The following is a 19,267-nucleotide window of genomic DNA, read 5'->3' on the forward strand; positions in this document are numbered from 1 at the left end:
CTGAACAGCAGTATACAGGCGGTGCAAACAAGACAGGGACTGTAGGGTTGTTAAGTAGAATCTGTTTGTAATTTTGAACTGGTACATTTTTAAAGTGTAGCACCAGCCAAAAAATCTATTTTTAAGCTTTTTGGAAAACAGAGATGGGTTATCACCCCTGTAACATTTGTTTTGCTGTCTGTGCAACTCTTCAGAAGATTTCACCTCACTTTCTGTCCCAATGACAAATGTTTTTGAAAATTTGGGGTTTTTAGTGAAACAAGAATTGGTGATAAAGCATCAGTGAAGAGCATTTTTCCCATATGAACTCCTATAGGAGAGAATATATATATATATATATATATATATATATATATATATATACTCTGCAGAAATTGGGGCCTTAGGTGTTGGTTTTGCCACAGCACTGTAAGTCCTCACAGTTACTCTTGGTGTGCGCTGGAACGGGCCCTGCAGTGAAATATTATATCAAGAATTGTAATAACATGTCCCTGTTGAACAGGGGCAAAAAAATTGGGCCTTTGGTGGTGGTGGTGTTGCCACAACACTGTAAGTCCTCACAGTTACTCTTGGTGGGCGCAGGAATGGGCCCTGCTGTGAAATATTAGATCAAGAATTGTAATAACATGTCCCTGTTAAACAGGGGCAGAAAAATTGGGCCTTAGGCACTGGTACCACAACAGTGCAACCCCTCACAATTGCTATAGTTGGAGCGCAGGAATGAGCCCTGCTGCAAAGTATTGCATCAAAAATTTCAATTACACGCCCCTGTTAAACAGGGGCAGAAAAATTGCCACAACACTGCAACCCCTCACAGATGCTATAGTTGGAGTGCAGGAATGAGCCCTGCTGCAAAGTATTGCATCAAAAATTGTAATTATACGCCTCTGTTAAACAGAGGCTGAAAAATTGGGCCTTGGGCACTGGTGCTGGTGCCACAACACTGCAATCCCTCACAGATACTATAGTTGGAGTACAGGAAAGAGCCCTGCTGCAAAGTATTGCATCAAAAATTGTAATTACACACCCCTGTTGAACAGGGGCAGAACAATTGGGCCTTGGCCATTGGTGGCGGTGCCCAGAACCAAAAATGTTGTTACAAGCTATCAGCATAAAAATTGAGGAGGAAGAAGATTGTCACTCAGCATAACAGGATAGTCACTCAGCATCAGCATAGGCAGTCTTGAAGGGATCTCACATTAAAAAAAAAAATCAATCGGTTACATCAGCATCAGGTGCTTGGTAGCTGGTGATCCAAGACTAATTTGTTTTTATGAAGGTCAGCCGATCGACTGATTCGGTGGACAGGCGCACCCTATGATCGGTTACAAAGCCTCCAGCGATCCATCCTCAAGACCCAGTAACCCAGAGGATTTTCGGTGGGAAAGGTGTCCAAGTCTGAGCTTGCCCCTAGGTAATCCTGCACCATGTGAATCAGACGCTGGCGATGGTTGCTGGAACCGATCAGACCTCGGGGCTGCGGACTAAAAAATTGTCTGAACGCATCAGTCAGATGGCCACCTTCTCCACCGCTCCTTCTATGACTGACCGAAGCCTCAGCAACACATTGTCCAGGAGGACCAGGAAATTGTAACCTCCCAGGCTCTGGAAACGCATTGCACAAACCTTTCTGCAAGGCCTCCCGAAGATGTTTCATCTTCTGCTCCCTCTGCGATGGCTGGATAAATTCCGCCACCTTACCCTTGTAACGTGGATCAAGAAGGGTTGCCAGCCAGTACTGATCCCTCTCCTTGACACCACGAATCCGAGGGTCCTTTTGCAGGCTTTGCAGGATCAGGGAGGCCATGCAGCGTAGGTTTGCAGAGGCATTCGGTCCAGAGTCCTCTGGGTCACTAAGGACGACATGATCTGCAGCCACCTCCTCCCAGCCATGTACAAGTCCATGGATTTCTTCGGACTGTAAATGATCCCTTGAAGACTGCTTCTGATGCTGAGTGCCAGGCTCCACCTTCATGCTGACACAATCCTCCTCCTCCTCCTCATCCTCTTCCTGTGTGATCGGCGGGCACACAGGAACACTGTCTGGATAAAGGGGGCCTTGAGAGGTAAGGAAGTCCTCCTCTTCCTCCCTCTGTTCTGCCTCAAATGCCCTGTCCATTATTCCATGCAGCGTGTGCTCCAACAGGTGGACAAGAGGGACAGTGTCACTGATGCATGCACTGTCACTGCTCACCATCCTCATGGCCTCCTCAAATGGTGACAGGACAGTGCATGCATCCCTGATCATAGCCCACTGGCGTGGGGAAAAAAACCAAGGTCCCCTGACCTTGTCCTGGTGCCATAGTGGCATAGGTACTCATTGATGGCCCTCTGCTGCGTGTGCAGCTTCTGCAGCACGGCCAACGTTGAGTTCCACCTGGTGGGCATGTCACAGATTAGGCGGTTCTTGGGCAGGTTAAATTCCTTTTGGAGGTCAGCCAGCCGAGCACTGGCATTATATGACCGGCGGAAATGCCCACAGACTTTCCTGGCTCTGCCTCAGGACATCCTGTAAGCCTGGGTACCTGCCCAAGAACCGCTGCACCAAGTTAAGAATGTGAGCCAAACAGGTCACATGGGTCAGTTGTCCCTGTCGGAGGACGGAGAGGAGGTTGGTGCCATTGTCACAAACCACCATACCTAGCTTAAGCTGGCGTGGTGTCAACCACCTCTGAACCTGCCCCTGCAGAGCTGACAGAATCTCTGCCCCAGTGTGGCTCCTGTCCCACAAGCACACCAGCTCAAGCACCGCATGGCATCTTTTTGCCTGCGTGCTTGCGTAGCCCCTTGAATGCCTATGAAGCACCGCTGGTTCAGAGGACAAATCAGCACAGGAAGAAGCCATGGAGGAAAAAGAAGAGGAGGGGGTGGAGGAGAGAGGTGTGGCAGAATCACCACTAGTAGAATTTCAGAGAGGACTGAAGGTATAATGGGGTTGGAGATCCCAGCTGATGAGGAGCAAGGAGAGGTCCGCTTTGTTCTTTGGTGTGGGTCTTTTAGGTACGCTTGCCAATGAACTGCATGGCAGGTCGAACATATGTCTGGTCTAGCATGTGGTGCCCAAGCGGGTGATGTTTTGGCCACGCGAGATAAGCTTGAGACATATGTTACAAATAGCAGCGGTGGGATCTGATGCACTCGTCTCAAAAAAGGCCCACACCAAAAAACTTTTGGAATAACGTGCAGAGACAGCAGTGCCCTGCACATGCGGAGCTCAGCGGTGTGATGCAGTCGGTGTGCTGCCCTTAAGCTGACCCCTGGAGGGTATCCTGCCTCGTTGGTGATGTGCCTCCTCCTCCCTGTCAGGCACCCACGTGGAGTCAGTGACCTCATCATCCCCTCCCTCCTCATCACTGGAGCAAAGCTGGCAGTATGCTGCAGCTGGGGGAACATGACTGCCAGATTGCTGTCCTTCTTGGGCACCCCCTCTCTGGGCTCACGTTACTGCCTTCCTCTAGCTGGGTACCATCATCGGAGCCTTTAAAACGCTGGGCATCCTCCTGGAGCATGTACCCAGCACTGTGGTCAAACAGTTCGGGGGACTCCTCAGGAGACATGGCGGGGCTAGGGAAGGAGTGACTGATGCCATTGAGCCGAGGGAAGAGGCAGACTGCCAGACAAAGTACCCTGAGCCTGGGTGAGAGAGGATAAGGAGGATGAGGATGGTTTGGTCATCCACTCTACCAAGTCTTCCGCATGTTGCAGCTCAACACGGCCAGCTGCCAAAAAAAAAGACAAGCGTGTCCCGCGGCCACGTGCTGATGAGGATGCACCGTCTCCACGACCAGCACTGTTGCCTCTAGACACAGAGCCTGCTTGCCCTCTTTTATTGGCTTGTGACTGTCTGCCTCTCCTTGTTGGCCTTCCAGACATACTAATTGTAATGCTTCAGGCAGTGAACTATGTTGGATTGTGTGGATCACAGCTTCGGAAGTCTATGAATACTATATTCTTAACAGTTAACTTTAACCTTAACAGCTATCAGGTAGGAAGACTCAGATAAGTTTGGAAATACAATCGGTTTTATTTAGAGTGGTAATACACAACCACGACGGGGAGCTTCAGAGGCAACTTAAGCCTAGTAGCACTACACAGGGATAAAGTTTATAGGAAACGTAAAGATACTTGCAGTGAGTGGATTCCTGGAGATGCGGTCACCCAGTGGCTTCTTGAGAGATGTACTGGTCTCCTATGTGGAAAGGAACAGGTAAGGTTTTCTTCGGGCAAAGTAAGTAGACTGTGGGTAGGGCAGAGGAGAGTCTCTGACTACTAGAGAGGAAGGGGCTCTGTCCGGCCCAACAAGTGGAAGTTGGAGGGGTTCTGTCCGGCCCAAAAGTGAGGTGGAAGACGGGGCTCTATCCGGCCCAAAAGTGAGATGATAGTCGGGGCTCTGACCGGCCCAAAAGAGAGATGGTAGTTGGGGCTCTGTCCGGCCCAAAAGAGAGATGACAGTCGGGGCTCTGACCGGCCCAAAATGATGGTGGGGGCTCTGACCGGCCCAATAGAGAGAGATGACGGCAGTCTTCTGTTGGAGATCTTTACCTAGCATCAGGTTCTTAGCACGAACGTCAAGCAAATGGCGTCGGCTGTTTAAGTAGGGACAAGAGGAGGAGCTGGGTGATGTTGTTGTTTTTTTTTTTCTTTTTCCTTTTTTCCACTTCAGCGAAAAGTTTTTTAAGAAATTTTATATCAACTTTATGTGTCAAATTTTTATCTCTTGTTTTTCACATCATTGTGGATTATTTCCATTTTGTCTTTATTTTCCCTTTGAGGGTCTTATTTAATAACATTAAAAACCGTGCCGAACTCCTTTTTATAGAAGGAGAAAAAAAGAAAAAAAAAAACAAAGCCAAAAAAAAACAAAAAAAAAAACAAAAAACAAAAGGAAAAGAAAAACAAAACACACTATTGCCTTATTTTCCCTCAATCCCTCCTATCCCCTCCCCCTCCCCTCCCCTATGTTTGGTTCACTCTTTTGTTATATTTATCGTCTTGGCGTTACTTCTATTATTTCTCTCATCTTGTCCAGATATATATCCGAGGATTTGTATTTTTGCCAGCTTTGCCATCTACTATTCTCCTTTTTCTCCCCTCCCTCTCCACTCCTCCGCTGGTCCATTTTATAGTAGTAATCTATTTCCTCTAGCCATTTTCTGATCTCTGGTTTTCCACTTTTTAGCCAGTTTTTAGGTATCAAGGCCTTGGCCGCATTCAGGAGATTAGGGACTATTGAATTCATATATTGTTTCTTGGGTTTATTGTGGACATGAAAAAGACAAGTCCATATATTTTGTTCTATTTCTTCATTAGTTATTTCTTTTATGTTGTTTAATATTTCCTTCCAGTACTCCGTTATTATTGGACATTCCCACCACAGGTGTGTAATCGTTGCTTTTTGGCCACATTTTCTCCAGCACAGAGGTGTTTTTTCTTGTTGGAATTTGTGTAATCTTACAGGAGTCAAATACCATCTTGTTACTAGTTTGTAATTCATTTCAATAGTCCTCATATCCCAGGCATTGTTATATCCTATTTCTATTATTTTTTCTACTTTTTGGTTATCTATTTTTATATTCATTTCTTTTTCCCATTGTTTTATGTGGTCTGGTCTATCTTGTGCATCCAAATCTGTCAGTATTCCATATATTTTTGATGTTCCATTTTTCAACGATGTTTTGTTACTACATAGTTTTTCGAAAGTGGTTAATTTTGTTTCGTCTCTAAGCGGATGTGGTATTGTGCTTACTAAGTGCTTTAATTGACAGTAGTTCCATTCATTCATCTTCCATCCATTACTTTCCTCCAGCTCTAATCGTGTTCTTATTTTACCATTACTAGTGATATCTTTCAATTGTGGGTTCCTTATTCCTTGGGCTTCAAAAATTTCCTTCCCGGGGATAAAATAATTTGATCCTGTAAGTGCAATTAACGGTGAATTGTATTTCCATTCGTTCTTTAAGTGTATAGTGTCCCAAATTTTGAATACGTTTTTTGTTATTTCATGTGTGTCTGTGTCCAGTGTTCTATATTTTTGTGGAATCCAAATATTCTTACATAGTGTAGTTCCGCTTATTATGTTTTCCATTTCGACCCATTTTTTCTCATTTTTCTCGTTCGTCCACTCTAGCATTCGTGTTAGAACAATGGCTTTGTAGTACCTGCTGATATCCGGAGTGGCCAGACCTCCTTGCTCCTTTTTCCTTGTAATCAGCGTATATTTGATTCTTGTTTTTTTATTTAGCCATATGTATTTTAACAATATTGTTTTAGTTATTTTAAAAAAACTCTGGGGAATCTTTACTGGTAACATCTGGATTCTGTAGATTATTTTTGGGAGAATCATCATCTTCCACATATTTATTCTTCCAATCCATGAAAGTGATTGTATTCTTAATTTTTTCATTTCTTCTTTGATCTCGTTGATCAATGGGATAAAATTTGCCTGGTAGATCTTTTCGACTCTGGGGGTTATTTTAATTCCAAGATAGTTTAATTCTTTTACCCAGGTAAATGGGAATTCTTTTTGTAAAAACTGGACTTCCTTTTTCTCTAATCCTATGTTTAATATTTCCGTTTTTATTGGATTGATTTTGAAGTTTGACAATTCTCCATATTTTTTTATTTCTTTCAGTATATTTGGGAGTGAAACTCTTGGGTTGGATACATACATCAGGATGTCGTCCGCGTATGCTGCGATCTTGTGTTCTTTCCCTCCTAATCTCGCCCCTTCCACCTGTTGGTTGTTACGGAGCCTTGCTAATAGTGGTTCCAATGCTAGTACGTATAGTAATGGAGAAAGTGGACAGCCTTGCCGTGTTCCATTCTGCATCTTTATTCGTGCGGAGAGTCTACCATTTACTTTTACAACTGCTGTCGGACCATTATATAGATTTGTTATCCACTTCATCATTTTTATCCCGAGTCCCAGGTGCCGCAACGTATCCATCATGAAACCCCAGTCTACCCTGTCAAATGCTTTTTCTGCATCCAATGACAGGAATAGAACTGGGGTCTCTTTCTGCACCTTCTTATGTAACAACAATATTGATTTAAGACTGTTGTCCCGCCCCTCTCTTCCCGGGACAAAACCAGTCTGGTCCGGATTTATCCATAGTGGGATTAACTTTTTTACTCTGGTGGCTAAGATTTTGGAATAAAGCTTTGTATCGACATTCAATAGTGCTATTGGCCTGTAGCTTGAACAGTTAGTTTTATCTTTTCCTTCTTTTGGTAGTATTGTGATGTGGGCTAGTAGCGATTCGCTTCTTATTTCTTCTTTTTCCCCTATAGCATTCATATATTCTAATAGTTTTGGGATCAGCTGTTCTTGAAATATTTTATAATATTTAACCGTGAACCCATCTGGTCCTGGGCTTTTCCCCACAGGTGTTTCCTTTAATGCCAGTGTTATCTCTTCTTGCGTTATGTTCTTTTCCAGTTCTTCTAGTTGTTCTCTTTTTATTTTCGGTAATTTTGCACTATTTTAGATATTCTTCTTTGTTCTTATATTTGCTTCTTTTCGACTTTCCTGACCTTTTATTGCATATAGGGAACTAAAATATTTTTGGAATGATTTCGCAATGTCTGTTGTTTTATTTACCACTTCTCCTTTTTCATTTTTAATCTTCTCAATATAATTTAGAGACTTCTTTTTTTTTACGAGCTTCGCAAGGTATTTTCCTGGTTTATTTCCCCATTTGAATTTTTCTTGTACTATTCTGTTATATTCCTTCCTTTCTTCTTGTTCCATCCAATCTTTTAATTGTTCTCTCTTTTGGGATAGTAACCGAAAAGTTTTTATGTTTAAATGATTTTTGTGTTTTTGCTCCAGCTCATATATTTCCTCTATTGTTTGTTGCATGTTTTTTTTCCTTTCTTGTTTTTTTCTTGTACCTATGGCTATTAATTTGCCCCTTATGACCGATTTGTGGGCCTCCCATATTGTTGCTTTCGATACTTCTGGTGTTTCATTTTCTTTAAAATATCTTTCAATTTCTTCTGTTATGCTTTTTTCGATCTCACTGTCTTCTAGCAAGTTTTCGTTGATTCTCCATGGGCCCCTTTCAAAGGCTTCTCCCTGCGTTTTCATTCTCAGCATTACTGGGCTATGGTCTGAGGCCGTTATTATGCCTATTTTTGTTTCTTCTATGTCCTCCAGGTTCCTGTGTTCGACCATGATATAGTCCAGTCTGGAGTAGCTGTTATGTACTGCTGAGTAATATGTGTAATCCTTTGTGCTGGGGTGCTGGATTCTCCAGGGATCAGTTAGTTGTTGTTCATATAGTATTCTTTTTAGTTTCTTTTGTTGTTTTATTTCTCTGTCCCTTACTATGGAGGTGCTGTCCATTTCATTGTCCATGCTAAAGTTAAAATCTCCCGCCAATATTAATTTGCCTTGTTTAAATTCCATTAAAATTTTTATTATATCTATCAAGTATTTTTTAAGGTTTTTGTTAGGACAATAAACATTAGCAAATGTGTATTTTATCCCCTGTATAGAGCCTACAATGAAAAGATAACGACCCTCCGGATCCGTTTTTCTTTGATCTATTAAAAAATTTACATTTTTCCCTATTCCGATGGCTACACCTTTGGCCCTTCTTATTGGTGAGTCTCCTTGATACCATGTTGGTATATTTCTTGAATAAATTTTAATATTTGAGTTTTGAGTTATATGAGTTTCCTGTAGGAAAATTATTTCCGCTTTGTTTTTTTCTAATTCTCGGAGTATTATATTTCTTTTCCCTGGGAAATTCAATCCTCAGACATTATAGGAAGCTATTTTTATACTATTTACATTTTCCATTGTTTTACCTTTTTTCTTCCCCACCCGTCCCCCAGATGACCTCTCCTCCCGGTCCAAATAAGGGACCTAGGGGGGAGGCCCCCAGCCGACACGTGGGGTTTCCTTTTCCCTCTCTCGAGGTGATTACGCCTATACGACCATTCATGTGAACCAAACCTATCCCCACATCCCCCCACTCCCACCCCACCCCACCCCACCCCAACCCTCTTTTCTGATATGGGTTTTTTTCCCATCCCATATTCTCTAGAGCTGAGAGCGTTTTATTTGTTTTATGGGGCACCCTCTGCCCCCTCTGCTCTACTAAATCCGAGGCGGAACTCAGTTGGGCGCCCTAGTCCCCCTTCTCCTATGCTCTGATAGGGCGACCCCCTGTCCACTACATGAGTCCCTAGCTCCCTCTCCCTGCCTTCCTCTCTTTATTGAGTTTTTCTAAACCTTTCCCCTATTCCCCCGTCCACCCCCCCGATCCCCCCCCTCCACCCTAAAGCCCCTCGTACCGTTGTGTGCTATTTTCTCTGCTATTTTACTGTTTATTTCCACTAGGTTTTACTCCTGTTATCTATTCCTTTGATTTAATTGCCATTGCTGATCTACTCGTACTGTTGTTGTCTCTTGTCTGTTTGCAGTTTTCTCCGTTTCTGGAAATGGAAGTGGGATTTCTAGTTTATTGCAGAATTCCGGTATTTCCTCAACGAATCTTAGCTTTGCGCTTCTTCCATTTTTCTTCGCTATTAGGCATGCTGGAAATCCCCAATTATATTGAATTTCTTGTTCCCGCAGAATTCCTAATAGGGGTTTTAGTGTCCATCGTCTTTTCAGCGTTTCCTGGGACACATCCTGGAATATTTGTAATTTCGTTCCCGCGTACTCAATTTGTGATTTCTTCTTTAAATTTATCCAGATCTGTTTCTTTTCTTCCCATCTTTCAAAACGTACTATTATGTCTCTGGGTGTTTCTGTTGAGAACCTTTGGGATCTTTTTACACGGTATATGCTTTCTATTCCTATTATGTTGGTTACATCTTTTCCTAAGATTTGATTGAAGAAGTTGTTCATTTTTTCTATTAGATTTTCTGTTTGTTCTGTTTCCGGTAGGCCACGTATTCTCAGGTTTTTCCTTTTATCTCTATTTTCTTGATCTTCAATTTTATAGGCTTGCTCCTGTTGTTCCCTTTTTATTTTCTTTATTTCCCCTTCCAGTTCCCCTATCATTTTTCGGTGCATATCTACTTTGGTCTCTACTTCTTCTACTCTCTTTAGCATATGTCCCATGTCTTTATGTAATGTTGACATCTCTGCTTTTAGGGTTTTTTCTAGAGCTGCAAACATTTTTTCCATGTCCTGTTTTGTTGGCAGCTGTGGCCCTTGTGGTCCTTCTTCCTTTCCTCTATTTTCTTCCTCCATTTCTGGCTCCGTTCTAGATTCTGAAAGGTGGCTGGTTTCTGGTGATACTTTATTTTGGCTATTTTTATCCTTAGTGTCCTTCTCTTTTGTATCTGCTTGTTTGCCCTTTGACCCCACTTGCCTCTCTCCTTCTCCGGTACCTTGCTGTATATACCTGTTCATAGGGCCGGGGCTTGGGCCTAGACTGGTTCTGGGTGATTTAGGTGTTACTCCCGCACTTCTTGTTGTTTTCCCCTTCATATCGGTAATTAGGTTTGTATTTTCTTCAAGGTCACTTTCCTGTGAGCCTTTTAAATGTGGTCTCTTAATGGTGGCCGGATCTCCCAGCCTACCTAATTAACCTTTATTTTGTGCTCCAATCTCACCCTCTCCGTTCATCCACTAGAGTCACTCTATTGCGGGAAAGAAGACAACAAGAAGGCAACAAGCCCCAGCAACCCCACACTACAACAAAAAAAACAAAACAAAAACAAAAACAAAAAGAAGGAGAAATACGTATATATTCAGAGGTCCCCACTTTTACAATTAACTCGAGAGTTTGACCCACTTTACTCTTCACCTCCCTTTTCCTTCCCTCCTCCAGAATCTCAATTTATTACTAAGTGCACAGATAAGGGTAATTCCAGCTTTGATAGGTGTGTCTCCACCCTGCACTCCTATCCCAGCCCTCCGCGGTATAATTCAAGTGATCAGCAATGAACTTCAGGTATTTAGCGGTGATATCAGAGGTTTTAACAGTGTACTTCCTATATTCCATAGAACAATTCAGATGTACATCAGCCTGGTACAGGTGTACAGCGGTGTTCAGCTAGGTTCAGAAAATTATTTCAGGTGTCCAGTAATATAATTCAACTATTCAGCAGTACCGTTTAGATGTTAGATGTTCAACGATAACATTCAGGTATTTCTACAGTGAGGTTCAGTGATACAGTTTATGAATTTCAGCAATGTGACTCAGATATTTCAGCGGGACCATCAGATATTTCATAAGTATTTTCATAAGCGCTCTATAGCATTGCTCCTCTCTCCCCTTATCTCCCTGTGCTGGTGGACAGAGAGCAGAAAGCAAGGAGGGAGAGATAAAGGGGAAAAGAAAAAAACAAAAAAAAACAAAATGCATGTGAAAATAATTGAAAACCCAGCCGCCTGTTTTCCATTGATTCCAGTCCCTTCTCCCTCTCTCCGTGTATTATGTACTCTAACTCTTTTTTTCTTTTATTTCTCCTCCTCCTTGCTTTATTCTATTGTTATTCTTATTTGCCTATTCACAGCAAACAAATGACGGAGAGCTCACAAACAGAAATCTACTTATCTTCCTTGTGTGTCCACTGAAGTTTTCTCCAGGCTGCCGTTTTCTTGATGTTTACAGATGCTGGCGCTGCTGCTGCATCTTCTATTATCTCTGGTATGCTACCAAGAATCCACTCTCCTGTCTTGCTCTTTATCTGCTCTTTATCTGCCGTGAGTGAGTGCTTGTGTGCCTTCCACAGCCTACCACTCGCTCTCCTCACCTCTCCGGCTCTCCTCCGGCCGCTCCCGAAGTACCTCGGACGAATCCTCCGCTTCCCTTGCTACTGCCAGTCCCCCCTGTTCCCCCCTGTTCCTGAACCAGCGGAGGGGGGATGTTCGAACAACAACCGCCGCTGCGCTCCCGTCTTTCCAATAGACCGTTCGACCCGTCTGGAGACAGCAGACAGCAGGAGGGGGGGAAACTTGCATGCAATCCCAGAACCAAGCACAAACCTCCAGCTCTGCTCAGAAAACCGAGTGGTGAGTGTGGGCGGGGTGGGGAGGCTATCTGCCTCCTCTCATCAAGTTCCTATCCATCTCAGCTGCAGGGAGAGGGTTCTCAGGATCCTCACGCTGAGCACAGGGCCATTACCTGGCTCCTCCCTCCCTGGGAATGTGCTGGGCTTCTAATGTGTTTATGGGAATAAAGGGATACTTGGGTGATGTTGTTGTGACGCCTCCAACTTGCGACGGAGTTTGTGGAGATATCAGAGCTCCCAGTGGAAAGATAAGAATATTGCAGGAGAAATGTCGGAGCCTCCAGTGGAGGGATAAAGACATTACAGGAGAAATGTCGGAGCCTCCAGTGGAGGGATAAAGACATTACAGGAGAGATGTCGGAGCCTCCAGTGGAGGGATAAGGACATTACACTAATGGCCTGCAGTGAGATGTAGCTGCACAAAGCTGGGATGTATATATATACTGATACTGCAGCTAGCAGAATCAACTGCCTGCCTGTAGTATTATTAGTATGAAAACACCAGCAATTGTCTTCAAGTAGCTTTAGGTGCACACTGTGCAGAGGACACAGTACACTAACTGTAAATACTGTAGCTGCCTGCCTGTGGTATTAATAGGTTCAGAACAACATCAATTGTCTTCAGGTAGCTTTAGGTGCACACTGTGCAGAGGACGCAGTACACTAATGCCCTGTACACACGGTCTGACTTTCCGACAGAATATGTGCGATCGGAGCTTGTTGTCGGAAATTCTGACCATGTGTGGGTTCCATCAGACTTTTTCCATCAGAATTTCCGACACACAAAGTTCGAGAGCAGGCTATAAAATTTTCCGACAACAAAATCCGTTCTCTTAAATTCCGATCGTGTGTGGACAATTCCGACGCACAAAGTGCCACGCATGCTCAGAATAAATTCCGAGACGGAATTGCTCGGTCTGGTAAAATTAGCGTTCGTAATGGATCTAGCACTTTTGTCACACTGCAATGTTTTAAATTGTTGAATGCAGCGCACTCTCTTCTTCTTTATAATGCTAGAAGAATTAAGTTGTTTTGCTGCTTCTATTCACACAGACTTCTCACAAACTTATTTCTTTATTATTTCTTGTGATTTCATGAATATAATATTTTTATTTTTTCACATCTACCAAAAAAATTTTTTTTTTTTATATATTTTTTTGTTTTATTTGTTGTATTTTTTTAAATCCAGATCTCCTGTTTTTTTTTTTTTTTTTTGGTGATCTCCAGAATAGTTTTGGGTGTGTTTTGTGTGTCAAGTTACCACAACACCATTATTGTGTCTTTTTTAATCTCAAGGTGATTGGTTGGTGTTGGTGTCCCTTGTTAATTTCACATTGTATTTTTGAAATGTACCTGCCTCCTCACAAACAAACTGTCCTTTTTGAAGGAAAACACACATAGGCAAGTATTTGTTCCAAAAAATACCTTTATTAAGGGGCCCTAACCAAATAAAGAGGGAGGCAACGCTGGATAAACAGCAGAAATTATCGAAGCCTTTGCCCCCCAGGGCACACATCAACTATTTTCAGGCAAAACTGGTGGCCTGAGGAGTCCTTATCTAAGGGAGTACAATCTGGTCCAGAAGTCCAAGAGATCATGAACAGCAGCAAATGACATGTATGTCCCCAGGCTGTGGTCATACAAGAGCCTGCATCATTTGTCAGACCAGACTGAACCCACGCCATCACTTTCTTGTCTTCCTTCCACTCTTCCTTCCAGGCTGTGTCTGTGGTGTTGGAGTTGTGGCAGGAGGAGGATAATGCAACTCACACAGGTGGGTATTGGGTGTGATTTGGGTCCTCAACCCCTTATTTAATGTTTTATAAATGATTTCCTCACACATGAGACGTTGGCCCTCCTGCATGTCCTGCAGTTTGGTGGCAGCCATGGAGGCAAAGGCCTCTTCACGAGTAGGGGTGGCTCTGAGGGATGCAGAAGCCTCCTTAATCAGCCTGAGTGCTGACTCCTCTTCCTGGGTCTTTTGTTTTGAAGGCGGAGGGGAGGAACCTGCGATTCTGTGAGGCTCCTACTGGCTGCCACTTACCCCCGCCTCTTCCTGGCTGCCACATTCCACAGCCTCCTCCTGTGTGCCACATTCCACAGCCTCCTCCTGGCTGAGGTCTTCCTGTGTATGAAAAAGGGACATAGTTTTAGTTTTTTCTTCATCAATCACACACAATTTTCATCTCATGACTGTTGGAAATTGAATGTTATTAAATAGAATAGACTATCATTCTGAGACCAGCATTTTTCATTCTTGTCCCAATTATTTTTGCCCACTACTGTCTATTGATATGTAAACGCCTTTATTAAATCAGCAATTAGTGATCAATAACAACATCTAGAAAACATTATTTATGTTTTGCCAAGAAATATGTAGAACAATGCTATACCTGGCTCAAGCTGGGCTCCTCCACTTCTTCCTGGCTGGAAGTCCCAGGTTGGACATCGGAAGCCTCAGGGTGGAAAATAGGTGGAAGTAAGAGTGGAAGGAAGGGTTGAGAGGGATTCCTTGACTTCAGTCTGGTCTGACAGAAAACAAAGTCTCTCATAGTACCACAGCCTGGGGACATAAACGTCATCTGCTGCAGCTCCTGATCTCTGGGAATCCTGGACCTTCTTGCACTCCCTAAGATAAGTGCTCCTCAGGCCACCAATTTTGGCTTTTAAATAGGGGATGGTTGCCGTGGGGACCACCGGCTTCACCAACTCCAGCAGTTTCTCCAGCGCTGCCTGCCTCTTTTGTTTATGATTATAATGCGGGTGTTTGACCTGCCACAGACAGGGCAGCTCCCTGTATTTGTATTTGTCTATGAACAAGGGGAGGAAGTTGTGATCATTGAAGCTATCAATTTTCTCTGCAAGACACAACACAAGACAAACCCTACTTTTAGGCTAAACTTTCCTAATCTTGTCCCAACATAGGCCTCAATCTATAAGCAGTATAGGCCCAAGTTAAACTTGTACCTTCGTTATCACGATCGGCGCTTCCGATATTCCTTCCTCCGCTCACAGATCGTACGTACGACGCACGCGTGTTACGCTTTATATACACTGCGCATGTGTGAAACTCCGCCCGCCCCTGACATTCTTTCTAGTCTATTCCCCGCCCCTTCTCTTTCGGCGCAGTGGGGAAGAGCACATGGCAGAGACAGAGCAGGTGCATGATAATAACAGCAACGAGGAAGAGGAGGAAAGCCCGGAGCCAGAAACGTCACGATCCCGGAGGAGATTTAAGGCCTCAAATATGGCCTTTGTAGAGATGGTGGAGATGGTGGACATCTTGAAGAGGGCCGACTATGACGGGAAGTATGGACCTTACCCAAACCCAAATGTGAGAAAGGCCAAGATCATGGGTAAAGTTGTGAAGAGTCTGAACAGGAATTTTGGGGTACGACGATCCAAGGATCAACTCAGGAAACGGTGGTCAGACCTCAAATTAAGGGAGCACAATCAGTATAGAAGGATCAGGAGAGTGCTGCAAAAAATTAAGTAGTTGTCCTGTGTTCCTATCCTTTCTTTTTATTACGTTTGTGCTGCTCCATGTACTTTTTTTTACTGTTGTACAGTTTAAAATGGCAACTTTCATGTTCATGGGCACATTAATCATTCGTAGGAAACATTGTTCGTTCGGCCACTAAAATACCATATTTTGGCCAGATGCAGTTCAATACGGTTTTTCTGGCCTACTTCTATTAAAAAAAGTTTGTTGTCTAGATGGGTTTGTAACTAGATTCTGTGTAAGGAGAGGACACTCAGCAGCTGTTTACACATCTGGATGCTGAAGCACTAGTGTGGGACACCGGAACACCCTTTTTTTAGGGGCCCCACACAGGTGCTCTAATGTATACTATAGGGGTGTCCCCATCTGTGAAGCTTGCACAAAACAGGTAAGTATTCCAGCTTTACAAAGGACAAAAAAAATTCTTCAGCTTGGAACTCTGCCAAAACAGACAATTGTACACCACTTCCAAGCAATGTTTCATATTCCTATTTCTGCCATCAAATATCTGTGTGCTAAGTATACCTATTTTTGTTCACATAGGGGAGAAAAGACTCGGAGGACACCACTCATCAGAGGACACCAGGGACCCCCCACCTCAGGAAGAAGGGGAAATCCCCCAAACCCAACCAAAGGAGGAGGAGGGAGATGCTGTAGAAATTGTCACCACATGTTATCAAAATTTGGCTGCACACAGGCACACAGCCAAATCTCCTGTTTCTACTAATAATAACAATTTCGTCTAATAATATAAATGCATCTCACCTTCTGATCGTAGGCCATCCTCTGGTGTAGCCCTCCTCTGGTGTGTGCCCCTTCCCCACAAACAGACACAACACATCCTTAAGTTCACAGCTCCAGCATCACTCTGCCAGCAAGACCCCCCTCCCCCCGAGCAGAGTTCTGGCTCTTTATTAACATAACAGGAAGTCCCAAAACTCGAGAGTTGGGCTTCCAACAGCCAAACACCTCTTACAAAGCTTGTGACCTCACAGGAAATGAACACAGGATGTGAATGACCATGTAAAGATTTAACAACACAACAAAATACAACCAAATGACGATGACTAGAGTTCCTCATGGATGGGGGATTATCTGCAGGTGTACGTCATGGCACCCCAAATTATGTTGATCAGGCATACCAGGGTGACACGAGCAAACAGCCGCTAAACTGATACACCCCCCACCAGAAGATCGTTCTGTGCATTGCACAGGGGCCCTTTGCTGGCGGACATGTCTTCTCTCCGCAAACACCTCTCTCCAAACACCAGGAAGTTTTCCACTACCTAACAGGTCTCAACCAGTGTCAGTCTGCCCCAGTCAGCTCTTTAGAGCGGGCTGCGAGAGAACAGACACTGGGAGACTCTTATGACAATACATTAATCATAAAATTTTCCACAACAGTCCCTCCTCTTGTCATATGATCCCATGTGTCCCTCGATTAATCCTGATCTTCTTCTTAGTCCATAAAAAGTAAAACACGGCTTGACATGTAGACTCTGTTGGAGATGACGTGGTGAGCTGTAGTAGTCGCCGGTCGGTCTGGGATCCTCTGTGTCTTGTACGTGGGTCGGGCTTCGGGGCATCTCATCAGGGATGATGTGGTCATCTGCTCAGGCTCTGGTCACGCGTCCAATCAGGCAACAGGAGCACCTCATCACGGCATATAGAAGGAATAGAATCAAAAACAACATAAGTATATATACCCCTACTTCCTTCACTATGATCCGCTGCAAAATAAAAATTAAAACCCCAACGATTCCCAAACCCTTAAAAGGATTCCAACCTTCACTAGCTATAGCTCTGGCTTTGCCTTGTAGGGACCTAAAACTTATCCATATGGGCCTGAACTTTGTCACTACTATCCCAGATCCAGATATAACAATCTTTACTTATGAATTCCCAGAAACCCCCTTGGACTGTGGGAACTTCCTTGTAGCCTCAACAGTTACATGAAGACATCCCATCCTCAATGGATGAGAAATTGTTCAAGCGTTTCATAAGCTCAAGCCCCCACTGTGTACAAGCAATTCCCTTCCAGCTGTCCCTGCCATTCTTACCTTCTCTCGCACCATCAGATCCTCACGATCGGCCGCGACATAAGATGCTGGGACAAGTTTCACCAGCACACATGAACCTCTTGCCTTAGGGGAATTACCTTATAAGCTGTAGATCCGCATTAATACCAAACTACAGTTGAAGCACACTTGTGGGCTACCTAGTTATCCCGATACCAAAGCTTTCAAGAACCAGAGCTATTGTTAAAATTATAACTAATTTTACCCTCTAGAAATGTTTTGTTAAGTTCCTTTGACAGGTGTCTGTTTGGATTTTACTAGTCTGTCAAAACTCCTCACACCAATATGAACGTCACATATAGCATGTACCCCGGTCATCGCTGGGGCACTAATACCCGACCATGTGTCCTGTTCTCTTTCTTAGCTAGTTGGGATGCTTTTTATCGTTACCCTTGCTAAAATTTATTAAACAAAAAAATATAAATAAACAAAGATACCCCTCTACTCTTTGTGGTTGATCCGCTTCTTGCAGTGGCTGGCGTGGTTTCATCCCTCAAGCTTCTTTACAATGACCCAGTCACCTGGTTGGAAAGAATGTAAACTGGTTATTGTGTCAGGGTCCAGGATGGACTCATGAACCCTGTGGTGGACCTTTTGAAGTTCATGTTACAGTGATTGCACCCACCCCATCAGCTGTGAATGAAGGTGACAGCTAATGAGGAAAGTACAACTCTGTTTTTGGTTGACCTTCAAACAAACCTCATATGACAATAACCCAGACATCGGGACTGTGGTCACTGCATAACCTGTGCGTGGCTTACCATCTGGGGTGTAATACCTGGAACCAGTGACAAAAAGGTTCTTAGCATCTGGGATGCAGGGCCGATCCTAGGGTCACCGGCGCCTGGGTGCAGAAATATTTCTGGCGCCCCCACATGGGCGTGGTCATCTTACGAACTCCTCCCCTTTATAAATGTTTCTATGGCAACGACTCAAACACAGAGATGCTCCCCTAAGAAGTCTTTGTTACCCTAGGAATAGATCCTCCCATGATCTTTTAACAATAAAAAAAAGGAAGAGCGTACACTAATGAGACCTGGAGGGGAGTCTCTCTGATGCACACAAAGAGGGCTTCTGTTAGAGAGTCTGTTAGAAAAAGCCCCCAGACATGATACAGGAGATGATCAGAGACTGCAGACATGATACAGGAGATGGTCAGAGACTGCAGACATGATACAGGAGATGGTCAGAGACTGCAGACATGATACAGGAGATGGTCAGAGACTGCAGACATGATACAGGAGATGGTCAGGGACTGCAGACATGATACAGGAGATCAGGAGATGGTCAGAGACTGCAGACATGATACAGGAGATGGTCAGAGACTGCAGACATGATACAGGAGATGGTCAGAGACTGCAGACATGATACAGGAGATGGTCAGAGACTGCAGACATGATACAGGAGATGGTCAGAGACTGCAGACATGATACAGGAGATGATCAGAGACTGCAGACAGGATATAAGAGATGGTCAGAGACTGCAGACATAGTACAGGAGATGCCCAGAGACTGCAGGCATAGTACAAGAGATGGTCAGAGACTGTAGACATAGTACAGGAGATGATCAGAGACTGCAGACATAGTACAGGAGATGCCCAGAGACTGCAGACATAGTACAGGAGATGCCCAGAGACTGCAGACATAGTACAGGAGATGATCAGGGACTGCAGACATAGTACAGGAGATGATCAGAGACTGCAGACATA

At 43.9% G+C, this 19,267-nt stretch overlaps 1 protein-coding gene across 1 annotated transcript in view; it reads left to right on the top strand.

The window, feature by feature from the left end:
• LOC141108961 (G patch domain and ankyrin repeat-containing protein 1-like) overlaps positions 1-8,215 on the top strand; it is a 31,999-nt gene extending 23,784 nt beyond the window's left edge. Inside the window, exon 3 of the mRNA XM_073600920.1 lies at positions 8,159-8,215. Within this exon, the coding sequence (XP_073457021.1) occupies positions 8,159-8,215 (57 nt within the window). The remainder of the gene's footprint in view (positions 1-8,158) is intronic.
• The last annotated feature ends 11,052 nt before the right edge of the window (positions 8,216-19,267 follow it).

This window comes from Aquarana catesbeiana, linkage group LG09 (assembly GCF_042186555.1).
Source record: "Aquarana catesbeiana isolate 2022-GZ linkage group LG09, ASM4218655v1, whole genome shotgun sequence".
NCBI classification, from domain to species: Eukaryota; Metazoa; Chordata; class Amphibia; order Anura; family Ranidae; genus Aquarana; species Aquarana catesbeiana.